At 42.9% G+C, this 16896-nt stretch overlaps 3 protein-coding genes across 10 annotated transcripts; 2 read left to right on the top strand and 1 right to left on the bottom strand.

The window, feature by feature from the left end:
• Nucleotides 1–397: 397 nt before the first annotated feature.
• On the top strand, nt 398–5983 carry polk (polymerase (DNA directed) kappa). Its single transcript, XM_057034372.1, has 14 exons — nt 398–801; nt 1042–1161; nt 1250–1402; nt 1518–1649; nt 1753–1903; nt 2009–2212; nt 2343–2467; nt 2588–2754; nt 2838–2870; nt 2948–3044; nt 3621–3792; nt 3902–4693; nt 5345–5393; nt 5529–5983. Exons 1-14 carry the CDS (start codon nt 673–675, stop codon nt 5599–5601), a joined length of 2397 nt encoding a protein of 798 aa, XP_056890352.1. The 5' UTR covers nt 398–672; the 3' UTR covers nt 5602–5983.
• A 155-nt stretch (nt 5984–6138) lies between these two features.
• ankdd1b (ankyrin repeat and death domain containing 1B) lies at nt 6139–12621 on the top strand. 3 transcript variants are annotated; one of them, XM_057034376.1, is made up of 16 exons: nt 6139–6672; nt 6743–6843; nt 6924–7022; nt 7104–7202; nt 7380–7484; nt 7570–7671; nt 7819–7917; nt 8233–8328; nt 8438–8536; nt 8605–8703; nt 8787–8885; nt 8991–9086; nt 9389–9590; nt 9747–9901; nt 10173–10296; nt 10362–12621. In XM_057034376.1, the coding sequence occupies exons 1-16, from the start codon at nt 6507–6509 to the stop codon at nt 10379–10381; spliced, it is 1761 nt and encodes a 586-aa protein (XP_056890356.1). In that variant the 5' UTR covers nt 6139–6506; the 3' UTR covers nt 10382–12621. The 3 variants fall into 3 exon arrangements, 2 of the variants coding, with proteins under 2 accessions (XP_056890356.1, XP_056890357.1); XR_008950795.1 differs by having other exon boundaries at nt 6157–6672; nt 9770–9901; XM_057034377.1 differs by having other exon boundaries at nt 6157–6672; nt 9770–9901; nt 10173–12621.
• poc5 (POC5 centriolar protein homolog (Chlamydomonas)) lies at nt 10446–15073 on the bottom strand. 6 transcript variants are annotated; one of them, XM_057034383.1, is made up of 13 exons: nt 14915–15073; nt 14457–14540; nt 14094–14247; nt 13642–13680; nt 13256–13440; nt 12851–13027; nt 12633–12737; nt 12245–12424; nt 11864–12047; nt 11391–11503; nt 11218–11304; nt 10940–11110; nt 10446–10857 (listed from the first exon to the last, which is right to left on the bottom strand). In XM_057034383.1, exons 2-13 carry the CDS (start codon nt 14538–14540, stop codon nt 10723–10725), a joined length of 1614 nt encoding a protein of 537 aa, XP_056890363.1. In that variant the 5' UTR covers nt 14915–15073; the 3' UTR covers nt 10446–10722. The 6 variants fall into 6 exon arrangements, with proteins under 6 accessions (XP_056890363.1, XP_056890361.1, XP_056890359.1 ...); XM_057034381.1 differs by having other exon boundaries at nt 14094–14263; nt 14458–14540; XM_057034379.1 differs by having other exon boundaries at nt 10446–11110.
• Nucleotides 15074–16896: the final 1823 nt, after the last annotated feature.

The following is a 16896-nucleotide window of genomic DNA, read 5'->3' as shown; positions in this document are numbered from 1 at the left end:
AACAACACAAACACATTTTGCCTAGTTGACTGGTGGTTCTGCAAGGAGATGACAAGTTCGCTCTATGAGCTCACATTTCAAGTGATTCAGTTTGAGGGTCTGCATGATGTTGTAATTAAATAATCCATAATATAGATGGCTGTTGGGAAAGCAAGGACTATTGCATGCACAGCGCAACCAGTGTCATACTGAAGACCATCAACAGTATCAAATACTTAATAGTTGTTAAATATTTCCCAAACAAATTGAAAACATCAACTATCCAGAAATTACTGTTAAATCAATTGTACAATTGTAGTGGATTAAAATAGAGATGTACAAAAATCTTGTAGTCGATGTGATTGAAAACGTCAATTGAAGTGTGTTTTACTGTGAAAAGAAAATTAGACCAAGCCCAACCTTTTCCGGTGGTGACGCATGTATACGGAAGTGCCGCCAAAATAGTTATAATTTTCAATACATGGAGGAAAAGAATATAAAGTCCTGAGTCATTTTTATCATTGTTTATTGTTCCTGGCCAGAGGAAAAGTGCGATTTTCTGCATTCTGGCTTATGAAAGTAGTTGGAAAAGCTTCGAGTTCAACGCGATGCAGTTTGGCAACGTTTGATATCGTTTAGTAACAAAGTCGTCTTACGTTGACGCGGTAATTCCCACAGAGATCAATTTTTGCGATGGAGAATGGAAGCATACCCCCGAAAACGGAGGGTTTGGTCTCTAGAATGGCCCTTAATGACAACAAGGCTGGCATGGAGGGTCTCGATAGGGACAAAATCAACAAGATCATCATGGAATCTTCCAAGGTACTGCAGCCCAGTCAGACCTATCTCCATATCTCTGGATGAATGTTCAGAATTCTTTCATTTTAACATTCTTATGGCGGCTACACCCTAACAGGGCTGGCTTGTAAAGAATGTGAAATGGACAACAATAATAATCTTTTATTTTTCGCCGGCTGTGTCCGATCTGTCTCACGGTTGACAGACTGATGATTCTAACAGTGCTGAAGGATCTTCTTGCTTCTCTTTCTGGTTTCCATGCAGGGGTCTAAGTTCTATGAAAATGAAGTGAAGCGAGAGCAGCAGGTGAACCAGCGCATTGAGAAAATGATGTTACAAAAGGAACAAATTACAGAACAACACCTGAAGAAAGCTGAAGCTCAGGTGAGACACGTTAAAACCCTGGGATGAGATCTCTGATGTGCTACTAATACCCTATATTTAAATCGATCCGTTATATTTTGTCTCATAGGTGGCGAGGATGGTTGTAGAGCTGGAAAAGAGGCGCGATTTAACACGTGTGATTGTACACGTGGACATGGATGCTTTTTACGCTGCAGTGGAAATGAGAGACTGTCCTGAGCTGAAGGACAAGCCCATGGCAGTGGGTTCTATGAGCATGCTGGTGGGTTTATATGCTATATCAGACAAATCTTCAGTATTATAGAAAAGGTCTTGGATGAGATTGTATCTTTGTATATGCCTACTGCATATGTCTGGTGTGATAATTCACTTCACAGTCAACGTCTAACTACCATGCCAGGAAGTACGGTGTCCGAGCAGCCATGCCAGGCTTCATCGCAAAGAAACTCTGCCCCAACTTAGTTATTGTTCCGACCAACTTTGATAAATACAGAGCTGTTAGCAGCGAGGTAAGGGGGGTGGCAAAACACATAAATTGTAGAATACATTTAATTTGAAACATATAGAAGAGAGTATTCTGCATTCTAATAGACATGAATTGGTTTCTGATAGATCCGTGAGATTTTTGCAGATTATGACCCCAACTTCATGCCAATGAGCCTAGATGAGGCTTACCTGGATTTCACAGAACATCTGGAAAAGAGGCAGAGCTGGCCAGATTCCTTACGTACACATCATTATCGTGCCAGCAGCAACCCTAAAGGCAGGATTGTCTGTTTTAAGACTCGAACCCGCTCCATTTAATGCATGCATGCACATTTTAGGAATCTGTTTGATTACTCTCTGGAATAATCTATTTTCTGTAAAGGTGACGAGAACAATGAGCTTCCCCAGGAGACAACGCCTGACGTGACAGACCTTTCTCCAGTCCTGTTTGACGACAGTCCGAGCTCTTTTCTTTGCTGTGAAGATGCCGGCAGTGCGTTTGAAATCTTTGGGACATCTGTTGAGGAAGCTGTGAGAGAGATGCGGTTTCGTATTGAGCAGAAGACCCTGCTGACTGCCAGTGCAGGTGAGGGAAAACCCAGAGGAAAAAAAGATTTAACAACACTTCTTAAGTGTGATTATTTTCCTTACACTAACAAGTATGATGATAGGAAGTTATGTGGAAATCAATGTAAAAATCTACCCCGCATTTCTAGGAATTGCTCCCAATATGATGCTTGCCAAAGTGTGCAGTGACAAGAACAAGCCCAACGGCCAATACAGACTTCCGTCAACTAGAGAAGCCGTCATGGAATTTGTCTGCAATCTGCCTGTCCGCAAAGTAGTGTAACAATCTTTAAACCATAAAAAAGCCTTGGGTTTTTAAAAATGAATTAGGATACAGATGTGTAAAAAGTTCTATATAGTATTAAAGATAAATGTTGTTTCTGTACTCCCGTAGGTTTCTGGTATCGGAAAAGTGAGTGAGAAGCTGCTCAATGCTCTGGGTATCAGTAGCTGTTCCCATCTTGGCCAAAAGATGGCGCTCTTGTCGCTGTTATTTTCAGAGACAGCTTGGCATCATTTCCTGCAGGTTTCTCTCGGTCTGGGCTCTGCATTTATACCAAGGTACTTCACTCCCTGTTAGATGAAACTGAACAGGAACAAGTCCATTTCTGCAGCAGTTTAAAACAGCATCTGCTTATATTTAGGCATGAAGAAAGAAAAAGCATGAGCACGGAAAGGTATGGTCTAAAGACCTCTATAGGACTGGCTCAATATCTGAAGCCTTAAATTAATTTTTCACAAATTTTCATTTCAGGACATTTAAAGAAATGAGCGCAGCGGAGGAGCAGCTGTCCCTGTGCCGTGAGCTCTGTGAAGATTTAGCAAATGACCTGAAGAAAGAAGGTCTAAAGGTAGGATCAGAAGGTTACACTCTTGAACTAGCAGCTGCTATAAAAAAAAGAACTGTGGCAAATATCTAGGAGGTTATATTTGCACTGGATGTCTTTGTGATTGTGGTGAAAACAAGAGAAATGAAAGAAGCATGGACGGAACAGAAATGGACCACATTCCAGTCACTCCCAACCACATCACACACAATGACCTGAAACTGTACATTCCCCTGTGAATCGATACGGAAAAAAGAACCGGATGGTTTGGCAGCAGCATCACCGCCTGCCTGGGTCACCATGATAGCTGGAGGAAATGGAGGGCCATTAGGGAGACAGCGGGGGCTTCTGTCAACCTTGCAAATGTCTCCGTGGGAGCTTATCACATTACAGTGAAAACTCTTTATGGCAGGTTTCTCACATAATGTGTTGTGACAAATCAATCGGAGATTTAACGGCTCTGTTTTTCCCTTTTCTACATTATTGTCTGTATAATATCGTGTTTACACTTAAAAAAAGCAGGCAAGAACTGTCTTAACAGCTTTTCTTTAAATGGAGAAACTAATTCAACTGTTTCTCTTTTTCCAAAATTTTCTTCAGGGTAAAACTGTAACATTGAAGCTCAAGAATGTGAACTTTGAGGTGAAAACCAGGGCGCTGACGCTATCGTACCCTGTCGCCACTGCGGATGAAATCTTCGCTGCTGCCAAGGACCTCCTGAAGACAGAAAGAGACAACGAAAGCCCCCAGCCACTCAGGCTGAGGCTCATGGGTAATCAGATCAAACAATTTAACTGACAAACAAATTAACACGACTGACTTCAATTTAATCTAAATGGCCTGTGACACACTTAAAAGACGCCAGTTTTCTGTGTTTGCAGGAGTCAGAATCTCTGCTTTTGTCAGTTCGGACGAGAAACAGCCGCTACAGAAAAGCATCGTTGGATTCCTAAATCCAGGAAAGGCAGAATTGGGCCCCTCTCACAAAGAAATACCTCGTTACCAAAACGACCAGCTCTCAGGCTCATCCAAAACCTGGCCTCTCCCGTGTCAAAGGTCAGGGGAGTCGGAAGAGAAGACGACCCTTGAAGAACCCCAGCAGTCTTTTTTTCAAAGGGCTCGTGCCAAAAGACTCCAGCTCCAGGCAGCGGCTGCAAGCTCCAGACAGGAGGACAGTTCTGGGATCAGTTCTCCACTATTCCTGGATGCTCGCAACTGCGCAGCCTCGGATGAACCGGATAATGACGGTGCCTGCGGGGCGAGCACTTCCACATCGGACGGCATCGGCCTCTCCTGTCCGGTGTGTTTCAGAAGGGTGGAGACGGCAGACTTGGCTGTCTTTAACAGACACATAGACCAGTGTCTCAGTGAGAGTTCAGCACAAAAGCCAGGCCAGCACCTGGAGGAGGGCGATGGACGTGAAGCTAAGAGGGCAGAATTATCTGCAGAAGAACGCAGCACCTCGGCTGAGACGGCTTCGTCAGTCAATGGGAACCACAGTAGAAGCTCGTCCCTCGTCTGCCCAATATGCCTGTTGACCCAAGACAGTGATGACCTCATTCTGTTCAACCGTCACGTTGACCTCTGCCTGAACCAGGGGGTCCTCCATAAACTGCAGTCAGAGACGCGGTCTCCCATAAATCCTCCTTCGGCTCCAAACAGCAAGGCCTTGGGTGAGTTTGTGCGCTCTGAATAGCAGCTTGATCGATGCTCAAAAACAAATCCGGAGAACGTCGCCCCTCGCAAATTTGTATAATAAATCTGCACATGTGGCAGATTTTAGTCTGACACCATTTGTTATCTTTGATGGTTGCATATTAGCCGGCAGCTGCTGTGTATTACACTACTTCACCAGCCAACACCGATCATTTGATTTTAAAACGTAAGACTTGGATTAAAGCAGTTTTAATTGATTCAAACCTTCAGAGATCACGTCAGTTTGGCCCTCATCACAAGTAAGAGAATCTCTGCTTCTGCCAATGGCTGGCCGGATATTGTTAGTAACCTGCCGGGAACAGAAGGAATCCTGCCGCGGAATGATGCCACGTGGCCTCTGACTCTGTTATTAACGGAGAGGGAGATTGTGTTAGGTGTTGCTATCGATTTCAGCCACAAAAAGACATCTCGGTTTAGCTGCACTGCTCTTGGAGACGGGCGGACCACTCTCACTTCTATTCATTTCCTACAATGAGCCGAATCCCGTTTCCTCTTAAACCAGCCTGCCTCGGAAATTGCAATCTGTTCCTCAAATGCGGTTGTGCTGCTTCCTATGGGATGGTTTGTTTCTTTCCATCTGCCTTCACCACTGTATTCTGTGTTTGCAGGCAAAGGGCAGCTTCACCTGGCACAAGCAGGTAAAGGAAAAACCAAAAGGTGAGACTTGTTTAGTTGTTTTTTGCTAAAAAAAACACGCACGTGTGCATTATAAGTCCTTCTTTTAAAACTGTATGACTATACAACTATGTCGATGACGACCCACACTTTGTTGTTTTTTTGTATTTTATTTAGACGGGATTCGCCTTCCTCTCCGTCTAAAAAGGTGAAAGGCTCCTGCATCACCATTGATCACTTCTTCAGGTGACACCTCCATCTGCAGGACCTGAAGGTTGTTTCATGCCAAATACTCGGTCAAAAAGAATATGATGAGTGTGTTGGTTACAGAGCTAATTTACAACTGTGTGGTTTATGTTTGACAGAAGATGTTATTGTGTTTTAATTCCTCTAAGTGAATGGAAGTACGGTCATTTTAGAAGTTGCTGGTAATGCTGATTTATAATGTCAATGATGGGAAATTTTAATATATGGTATTTATTACATACTAATATGCAAGTATTTTCTTGACATTATGCTGCTGTTTGTAACTTTACATGTTTTAAATGATGCTATTAAGGGTGAAAACAGGAGAGCAATTCCAATGTAAATAATTCATTAAAGATTAAATAAAATATATATATATAAATAAATACTAGTTTTTGTATTATTGTTAAGTCACATATATAGTTAAACTGCAAAAGCCAGACGTGAAAGAGCTCATTTGAAAGTATAATGTTGTTTATAGAAGGGTGCGTAGGAAGTAAAACGAGCTGCACAAACAGGTTCAGCAGCTATTGAAGCCTTATGTCCGTTTCCATGTCTCACTTTTATGCAGTGTTGACAGGAAATGCACCACTGCAGATGACTTTCATGACCACATGGTGGAATTCAACATGGGAAACTAGTTACTGGTGTCTGCTGCCTGCTATTTATGTACCAGGTCAGCGTTTTTGTATTTTCAGCTAGTGTTGTTCAAGGGTGTGAACCAATAAAATAAATATTAAGCAGCCCTCGAGCGTCTGGCAGGATGAGAAGCTTGCTCACTTGGGAGCCTGATAGTTGGTAGAACTGGCTGGTTTGACTTTTTACTTAATGTCCAAACTTGGCCATTAAACTGTTTGTTCGGGAAAACAAAGCACGCCTTGGTTACACAATACCACAAAGGGTTTCGTGATGCAGAGGGCTTTGAGGGTGATGGTTGAGAAGCACCGTCTTCAGAGGTACGATCCCAGTATTCCAAGGCTCGGCAAACGGGAACACCTGAAGGAATTTGGCGACTTGCTGCTTCACCAGCACCAGGAGAAAGACACGGATAATGCCTTTGACAACAATGAGATGTGTGAGTATGCTACCTCCATTAAGGGTCATTTTCCCCAACATGTTGTTGAGCTTTCTGATGTCTTGTCCAGTATTAAAAGCAGAGAAGCAGTTCATGGAGGCGGCCAAGAATAATGACGTGGAGTCCATGAAGGTGGTTGGCAGGGGCCTGAACGTCAATGCAAAGAATGTGGTGAGTACAGCGCCGCACAAACACGAGAGGCTTGTGCCATTTCTGTAAGAGTAGAGAATAAAGGGACCTGTTTGCCTCAGAATGACAGGACTGCGCTACATTATGCCGTGGCGGGGAAAAACAAGGAAGCTGTGCAGTTTCTCCTGCAGCGGAGAATCAAAGTGGACCAAAAGGACAGAGTGAGTCTAGAAAAACCCAGCATATATTCAAATAGCTGAAATTCTAATTAATCTCAACAAGATGCCCTTTTTTGTTGACAGTTCGGTATGGCTTCCATACATTTAGCCGCCTGGTTTGGTAGTTTGGAAATCTTGAAACTATTAGTGCAGGCGGGAGCGGAACAAAAGGTGGAAAATGAGGTAAAGGCAGCAGAATTCGTACAAATTAAATGAATGTAGTGGAAAACTGTATGTATATGTTTTTAGATTAAAGAAAGTGATATTTTTTCTGATATTTTGAAAATACCACAATCCAAATAACCTCTAGCCACATCAAATACGTCATGGTTGATTATTTAATTTGCTGTTGTGCTGCAGGACGGTCTGAATATTATGCACTGCGCTGCTTTAAACAACCACACCGACATCGTAGAGTATATCATAAATGATCTGCAAATGAAAGAACTGGACAAAGAGGACAACGTAAGTACTTGACTCTTTTTTCTTTTCTTTCCTATTTCAACTGTAAAATCCAAACCCAGATTGAAGGTAATGATCCACATTTCAGTCGGGAAACCGGGCTTTCGGCCTGGCTGCAGAGAACGGCTGTGTGGACATGCTGGAGATGCTGCTGGAGCAATACAACATGGACACCATGAAGCCCAACCTGGTGTGTCGGGACTCATTTTTCCTTTCCATCCATCAAGCTGCTTCTACTTTTAAACACACATTTGAAAATCTCAAAGTCAAACAGACTTTGATGCAGGTTGTGCCCCTCCCTCTCTCCCTCCCTCCCGGCCTCCCTCCATCCCACCAGGCTGGAGACACACCCCTGCACTTAGCTGCCAGTAACGGACACTTGGACGCCGTCCATCTGCTGCTGCTGCACTTCGATACTCGGGATGAAGCCAATGCGGTAGGGAATCAGCGCAAACATCCTCTTCAAGCGTGTGTGTTGGGCGGCTAATCCACTGCTCCATTGTTGCTGCATCGCCAGTGTTTGTGTGGTTACTGTTACGTCAGGCAAATGTGTTCTGGCCGGAAACTGATCTCTGACATGTAAATGACGCCTGATAAGATCTACTCAGTTCTTCTTCTTGGACTGAAATCAATGATAGACACCATCCGAGTGACGATAGCATCGCCTGAAGATAAGAATGAAAGGGCTTAACCAAGAAATTGAATTGAAATGTCGCAAAGAAAGCCCTTTATTTTTACATCTGTGTTGCAGGAAGGTGAAACAGCTCTGTACCAGGCTATAGACAACGGCCATGAGGAGTGCGCCCTGACCCTGCTGAAGGCCGGCTGTGAACCCAACGTATTCATGGTCCGATAAGAAATGCACGCTATTTTCAAATCACCCACCGTTTCTGCCTAATCCTTCCAGCGCTACCATAAATCTATGCATTAATGAGTGTGTCTGGACTTCTTTCTAGGACAAATCCAGTGTTCTCCATCCGGTTTCAGAGAGAGGAGACACAGGTTTTGTCCAGCTCCTCTTGGAGTACAAAGCCGATACAAATGCAAGGAATCAGGTAATAAAGCAGTTTGCACCCCTGATAGATTTCCTGCTCTGTTTCACATCTTTGAGTTTAATTCTCAGGACCAGGAGGCTCCTCTTCACCTGGCAGTGAAGAACAATCACATCCCCGTCATTCACTGTCTACTGACAGCAGGATGTGACGTCAACGCCATCAATAAGGTACCAGCTGCCCAGTACAGCAACAGTTGGAAGAACGCTTTCTATATTAAGTGTGTGTGTTGTTCTACGCTGTTGATGGTCAGAGGTCCCAGACCGCTCTGCACGTCGCTGCAGACCTGGCCAAGATCGATGTCGTGGAGATGCTCCTTAAGGCTGAATTTGATCAAACGATTCAAGACAAGGTTCGGATATCATAATTACGATTTGGCCGACTAATATAGTGCTGCATTGATGAGGTCTAATGAAGAGCGTTCTAACTTGAGCTTACTTGTTTGGACTTGGAGTAGCAGGGCAAGACGGTGCTGGGGGTAGCAGCCAGAGCAGATGAGGCTATTATTGTGGACATGATCATCAAAGCGGAGCGATACTACGCCTGGAGGAAGGTGAGGTGCAGGGAAATGATATCTGCAGCTTAATGGTGGCAACACTATAGAAATGAATGATTCTTTACAGTCAATACTTTAATCACAAATGGGTTAGTTTAAATATTAATCACGAGCAGCCGTATTCCTTTATAAAATGATGCCTCAATGGCAGAAGGACTTAATATCTGACAGCTAAATTATGATTGATCCAATTCTCTTCCTCAATTGTCAAGCGCTTATATCATATTCACATCTTTCCAATAATGTCTGAGGCTTGTGACCTTTGTTAATCTGCTGACATAATTGCGTCGCCCTTTCAGGCAAACCCAGAGCTTAATGAGCCTGTTTACAGCCAGTTCCCGCTCACATTTAAGCCTGACCATCGCGTGGAGACCAAGCAGTTCCGCTCCATGGTCTGGCGCCTGGCGTATGAGCTCCTGAAGCCGGCAGATTGGAAAAGACTGGCGGAACACTGGGGCTTCACAACGATGCAGATGTCGGCCATTGAGCAGCAGTGGACAGGTACTGTAGCTGAGCGAGAGGCGTTTGCATCAGTATGTGTGGATAGAAATACAACAATGTTGGGTTAATATCTGCGAAGCGCCTCTACGTATGCAGGCGGTTCTCTACTGTAGAGCTGGAGTTTAGCACAGCTGTAAATGCTGTTCTGACCATCAGTGCACGGCCATGTTCATCCACAGGCCAACACAGCTATAAAGAACATGGAAACAGGATGTTGCTGGTATGGCTCCACGGAGCAGAGCTGGCTGGGACGAGCCCTGCTAAAGAACTTTACCAAGCCCTCGTCAGCACAGGCAACAGTAAAGCTGCAGGTACAAAAAGGAACTTCTCTTCACTCCTGTTTCACTTTCCTTTGTCGGACCAAAACAATGGTTGTGTGTCTCTGTCTCACTAACCAGCCTGTTGGTGCCAAGCAGCTCAATCTCTGTTATATAATTCATGAACAGGATAGCAATCCAGACACTTTCCCCGCTTGACCTCGCTGTTTCCACGGCACCACAAGCCTGCACTGGTCATTAGGACGTTTGTCCAACATCGATATAAAGGAAACAAGCAAACTTTCAGACCATCTTTGTCTTGCAGATAAGATTCGGATGGAGGAGGATAAAGACAAAAGTAAAAACTGCAACATTTCCTGAGAGTAAATTGTGCAACTCGTGGATCGAAGGAGCAGCATCTTGGCAGCTTTGCATACTCATCAGTGCAGGTAGTCATCAGTGAAAATAATTTATTGTTTTTAATGAAAACTAAATCCCAGCTCTTTATTAACAGATGGCTTTTGTTCGAAGTAAACTACTTTTATTTTGGACCCTCTCGCCTCAAAACGCTGACAAAAACTAAACGGGACTGTAAACATTCTGGTAGAGTTTTATATTTTATGTTTCAGGGTAAAAACCTATAAAAATATAAGCATCCATTTCAAGTCAGTTGACTTGCCAAGCTGGTACTAATGCAGTGTTTTTAACTGTTATTGCTCCACTCGTTAATAAATCGAATTGGACGGAAAGTTCCGAAGGTCACCTCCAAATGTAGAAAGGTCAAAATCAAGAGTATGTGTAAATTGAACGAATATAACCAATTTGAGGATTTTTAAACGTTCACTCTAGATTAGGAGATCGACACATCCGTAGGTTCATTCAACCACTTTGATGGAGTGGACATGGCATGTGCTGGTGGGAGCTCTGGAAGAGCCCCTGGCTCCAGCGGAGCTCTGGCCCTGCTGGGAGGAGAGAGGGAACCTGGCAGCTGTTGCCTGGCCGATGGTGAGCTGAAAGAAAGACAAAATCAAGACTTTTCAGCTTCTCTCGGTGACCCACGGTGACGTCCCGGCGAAGAATGAAGCGTGATACCTGCGTGACAGGATGATGGCGTTCTACTATGATAGAAGTCATGGGCGGGGCCACACCCATCACCTGCAGTTTGCTGCGTGAGCTCTTGGCAACGTCAGTACGCGCGGTGATGCGAGCGGTCACAGTCTTCAAAGGCTTTTGTTGACCCGCTGTGACAACACGGCCGCTCACCTGAAATAAACGCAGTTGATGCGAGACGACCGGTCGCCCAATACTCCGCTTTACTTTACATTTATATTTGCTTAGAGCAGGGCTGATTGGTCGATGGGAAACTTTACCTGTTTTTGGAAACCTGCAGTGCCCCCAGGTGGCAACGAGCTGTGAACCACAGTTGAGAGCGGGGGCACAGGGGCTGCTGAGCTCCCCTGAGGGAAAGGGAATCAGGAACACATTTTTGGTGGGTGTGTGCTAATTAGAAAGAGAATCGTCAGTCTGTCACCATAACACATACCTGGTTATGAGAAGGATCAAAGTGCCCTGGGATGAACTGGGTGGAGGGGTTGGGATGTGGCTGTATTTGAGCCACTGCAGTATAGCCATTGTCATCCCTGGGAAGGACAGTATCTGTTGTAAGGGTAAAAAAAACCATTGTGAATATTCTCCATACAATAATTAGCACATTTTATGAAGAAAATGGGTTATTGAATTAATATTTCCCAATGAAGTCAGAAGGAAATTACTGGCTGATCCTATTAGAAATAATCCAACCAATTTGTCTTTGGTTGCTGGTTTCTCTGTACTGGTTAAATGTCAATAATGTGCAGTTGCTTTGTGTTAAGATGGTTGTTAAGATGTAATAGAGGCCAAAATGAGCATATTTTTTAAACTATTACTCTACAATGATACTTAGGACATCCTAATCATTTTAAAAACAAGAGAGGATATATTATGAACCCACGTTCATGCGGCAATTCTGTTACAGACCATGTTGATCCTGTGATGGCGCTCGCTCCGGTCGCCCCTCTGTGCTATTAAACATGCCAAGAGCCTCCATGTTGAGAGCACAGATACCCCTCATGAAGGCTTTCTTCATCGACTCCTCGTAGCGTTCTCGCTCGAGTCGCAGTCTCTGAATCTCTGCCTGGGCCTTCTCTATAGTCTCACAGTGCTGCGGAGATGGGTACCAGAGCGCAGACAGATCCATTTGATGTGAAAATAACCCACAAATATTGTTTTCATGCACAATCATGTTTGTTATACTCCACTACAATATGGAGCAAGTGGTGCTTCCGGTCTGCTCCTTCTACTGTTTCAACAATGTGGCATATATGCAATATATATTCAATCCCTCACTGCTTTATTTACCTCTGCGAGCTTGCTCTCATATTCTGCCGACAACTGGGAGCAGACCTCTTCAGCCTTTGCACGACAGGCCTGTTCCACCTGAACTTTCCAATGTTTCTGCACCAGAGAGTGCCACCCCAGCCACACCCTCCTCTTCAGCTGCAAATTGTAGTGCTGCCGGGCGGTTTGAAAAGAGAGAGCCTGCCACAGAGCCACAAACACAACAAAACACTGTAACTAAATATCACTTTGTGTGCATTGTTCAACTTTACGCATTACCCAACAGAAGTTGGGTTGTAAATAATAGATCATTAAAACAATACCGATTGCATTATGTTGTGGTCACACAATGGTTATCAAAAAGGCTCCTGACTGTATTAAAAGAATCTTTAACTTCCTATGAGTTTACCTCTTCTTTGGCCTCAGTGTGTTTAATTCTCCATTGGGTGAGGGCCCTCATCTTTTCAAGCTTTTCTTTTTGCTTATCCAAGACTTGGCTCAAGTTCACGATAACCTGCAATAGACACATCGTGTTATAGAAGAACAACACTTCCATCACCCAACCCATCTGGTTAATCAATGGTAATCAACCAACCAGGTGAAGGCAAATACATACTGCTTAATCACCTCATCTTTTCTCTGGCTGGATGTCTCATAGGTTTTCAGCAGCTCCTTCAGGCTGTCCAGCTCTGATTTCAGGCCAGCTGCCTCGGCTGCATGCCTCTCCCTCTCTTTCCTCATTTCTTGTTTGTGTTGCTCCAGGAATGTTAGCTTCCACTTCCTTAGCTCAGTCAGAACGTTAGACTAATTAAAGGAAAAGAAAGCGAGACAGACACGATGTTACGCAAGTGCAGCCAAGACTTGCCACATCGGAAGTTATTCATATTAGATGAACAGATAAATAAACCTGAGATGATGGTCTTAAGTAAACAATATACATTTATATGGGTCTCAGTTCCATTTACAATGAATTCACGCTTTTCTGAATCTGTAGAAGAGAATTCAAGGCCTCCAAATTGAGCGCTCACTAACTGTTAGATTGTTGCTCCACGTGTCCAGAATGTTCTCCATCTTGCCAATGTTCTCCTCTGTGATAAACATCTCTGTAATGACAGACGTTTCATGGTCTGGGCAGCTGGACCCCGACCTCTCTGGTAGTGGGTGCAAACCTTCTTTTGACAAAACTGACACCCTTTTGGATGTGTGAGGAGTCTCAGCTGAAAGGGACAGAAACACATGGGAAATGAGACGAGCACAACATGAAGGTCTTTCCCTTTTTAAATTACTGTAATGGTCAATACATTTCGACCAACAACAAATTTAACCGTCTCTGTGTATTTTAATGGAATTTAACCTGAGAGACTCTAGAACTTATGGAGGGCTCCAAAGTCAGTGGAAAGACCCATGTGTCAACTTACTGCTAAAATGGATTCCATCTTTTTCTTCAGCGCTTATAACTGAAAGAAGACAGAGTAACATTAACACAGTTACACCATAAATTCAGGTACAGATTAAAAATGTAACAGCAGAATTCAACACGGATGGCTCCTCATCCAGGAATCATTTTCTTTTAACAACTTAATGAAATCCTGCAAGATAGAGAAGGCCCCACCATAAAGCATACTGGGGAAATTCATAGCCACATCCCAACGACAGCACTAAAACTGAAATAATAAATCTAGTTGAAGGTCGGGGGAGGAGGCAGAGGGTCTTTTTAAAAAATGAGCCAGAGATAGCAGCTACAGTCTTATATCATATGGTATTTTCCAAAGACATCAGGTAGATTAAAACCGATGCTGTATTTCTGTCCGAAGGCTTTGGGTAAATGTGTCTAGTATGCTGTTCTGCATTAAAGAGGAAAACACGATACCTGCTGAACGCTGAGATGGGTCTTCATTTCTTTGGGGATTCAGTCTCTCTGCGGAAATATCCAAGGTGCTCAGCGGCTTCAAGTGAGCAGGGTTGAACATCTCTAGCTTTGGGGCGACGACAGCGTAGTGAAGAAGCTCCTCATACTCATCATGCTCATCCATACACATCAAAATACAAGAAGTAAAATAACTAATTTTATCAACTATTCAAATAGTCTGCAAAAGGATGACTCATTGGCTATATGTATCAGCTCCTGTTTTTGGCTGATTGCATGCCTTAACTCTGTCATGAGTCGATAAAGGCACAAAAAACACGTATATAATATAATATATGACTACATGCTGAATGATCATATTATTACCTGGAAGTCAGCAGAAACAGAGCCTCCCCCGTCTGAGTCCTCAACTAAAACAGGACTGTTCCTATACTCTTCCTCTAAGGACATCTGGACAAAACATACATACCGATTGAGTACTGTTTTACACCCTAAACGTAAATGGTAATACCGATTGTTCTACACTCTTGTGTGGCCATTGAGTACACACTGGATTTTGATCACACAATGACAAAGTAATAGTAGTTAGACTTAAATTACTTCGAAGAAAAGAGAAGCATGGAAGAATTTTGCTAAAGTTATTCTTATAACAGAAGAGTTTTGGACAGATAAAACATCTACGAATACATTGATAGTGCTGATCAAACCTCTTGACTGTAGCTACTTATATGTTCAGGCATAGCATGCAAAACTGAACCATACATTGACAGTAAATTAATAAGTGAATAAATAAGTCAATTAAAGCCTTAACAGAGACAAAATACCTGCGTTGCAATTGAATGTGCTTTACCGACACCTTAAAATGGTTGCTAGTCTGACAAAATTGTATATCTTTGATGGCTAGCACACTTTAGCGTGTTTAATAATATCCCGTCGGCTCCAAAACGCTTGCTACGCTGTTTGAAAAGGTCCGACTCCTCAAGGACGAGCTCGATGATTGGCTATGACGTTACGTCATATTTTAACTCGTTAATGATTGGCTGTAACGTTACCATGGAGACGATAAACGGAAGCGCGGACCGTATTGTGTATTTAAAGAGGACGTCATCGCCTCTGAATTTCCTGGATTAAATCGGAGTTATTAGAATAAAAAACTATGAGGATGGGGGGGAAAGCATGTCAACTCACACGAGCAACACATTGCAAATTTTTCTCAAGGATCAATGATTTAAAATAATGTATTCATTAAGAATATCAATGACAACCATTCCCTTCAAATAAGCAATCAACCAGAATCATTAATATGGAGCTTTCCCAAAAAGGCTGTCATATACTTGGTGACAGTTCACGCAGGCCAATTTGAAGCGGATAATCCTGAAATGTGGGTCTCCTGTAGAATGACATCAAGCTGTAGCTCCCAAAGATTACTCCAAGCTGTAGCTTTTCATTTCAGAGTTGATGACGCACTCATTGCGGTGTCTTATTTTCTTCTTCTTTCGGTGTGTGTGTGTGTGTGTGTGTGTGTGTGTGTGTGTGTGTGTGTGTGTGTGTGTGTGTGTGTGTGTGTGTGTGTGGTTAAAAATGGTTTGTCCCATGTCGTTTTTGCTCTTGCACCCAAACAAATCCTCTAATTTTACATTTTTATGGTTGGAGTAACTGTGGGTATTAATTTATAATAACACACAAATAACAAATTTCTATGATTAAATTAGGCATAGCTAAATTATTACTAATTTACCCTCATTCTCTCTAGTTTCTCTTTATTTTGTCACTTGAGTATAAAACCAGCTACAAATTGTCTGTATGTGAGTACAATTCTCCTTGGAAATCTCCTTTTCTTTTCCGTTAATGCACCTGGGAGCTGAAATGGAATTCAGCTCACATTCTGCTCTCATTGCCTGTTCAATCTGTTCCGGGACAATAATCATAATCCATTTGACTTTCTCCCCCCTGGTATTTTAACTCACTTACTTTGGACTGTTCAGGACCTTTCAGCGGTAGACAGAACACAAATGGGAAAAATGTCTGTGCTTAAAGAGGTTACATTTTCAAGGTATATTTCTCTCTGTGTTTTTACATTTTCCTGATGTGAGTTGTAGCACTATTTGTATTTTTATTCCAAAACTATTAAGTTGTCATTGTTTTTGCGTGTGCGAAATGAATCTGCTGGATAATGTGGTGTAAATAGTTTCTGCCTGGGATCGACTTTCACTCAGTTGCAGTCACAGAAAACCAGAACTCCCCAAGACAACTACTAATGTCTGTTTATCAATCATAAACAGTTATCGACCCAGTTTTCGTTTATGTGACCCTATAATAAATGCAATGTGTCCAAGAGTTAATGTTATTCATCGCTATCTTCGGTTTTGAAATTAGTTTTCATTAGATTTTGGTGGACCAGGACTTCCCCCATGCCACACTGTAATCCATCACAACACTGTGCTGGTGACGTTGTTTATCTTCAACAATGTAGCAACATTGTAACTCTTGCAGACTTACATCAAGCCTTGTTTCATAAAAAGCTTTCTAATGTAGCAACTGCTGACTTCCAGCATGCAAAGGTCATCCATGTGAGATCAGATGAGCAGAGAGAATGACAAAATAGAGGATAAATGAGTTAACCTGAGCCTCTAACACAGGGCAAGAACAATTACCACCAGCATCCACATCCATTTGTTATAATTGAGATGATGCTAAGCAGACAAATATTCCCTCTCCTCTCTCGCAGACCATTTTAATTTTAGACGGATGAAGGAAAAAACACCGTATTTTATGTACAAGTACAAACATAAATGTGTGGGGTGTC

The sequence above is a fragment of the Takifugu flavidus genome, chromosome 5, assembly GCF_003711565.1.
Source record: "Takifugu flavidus isolate HTHZ2018 chromosome 5, ASM371156v2, whole genome shotgun sequence".
NCBI classification, from domain to species: domain Eukaryota; kingdom Metazoa; phylum Chordata; class Actinopteri; order Tetraodontiformes; family Tetraodontidae; genus Takifugu; species Takifugu flavidus.
Note: the sequence above shows the minus strand (reverse complement) of the source record. Positions and strands in the feature narration are given on the sequence as shown.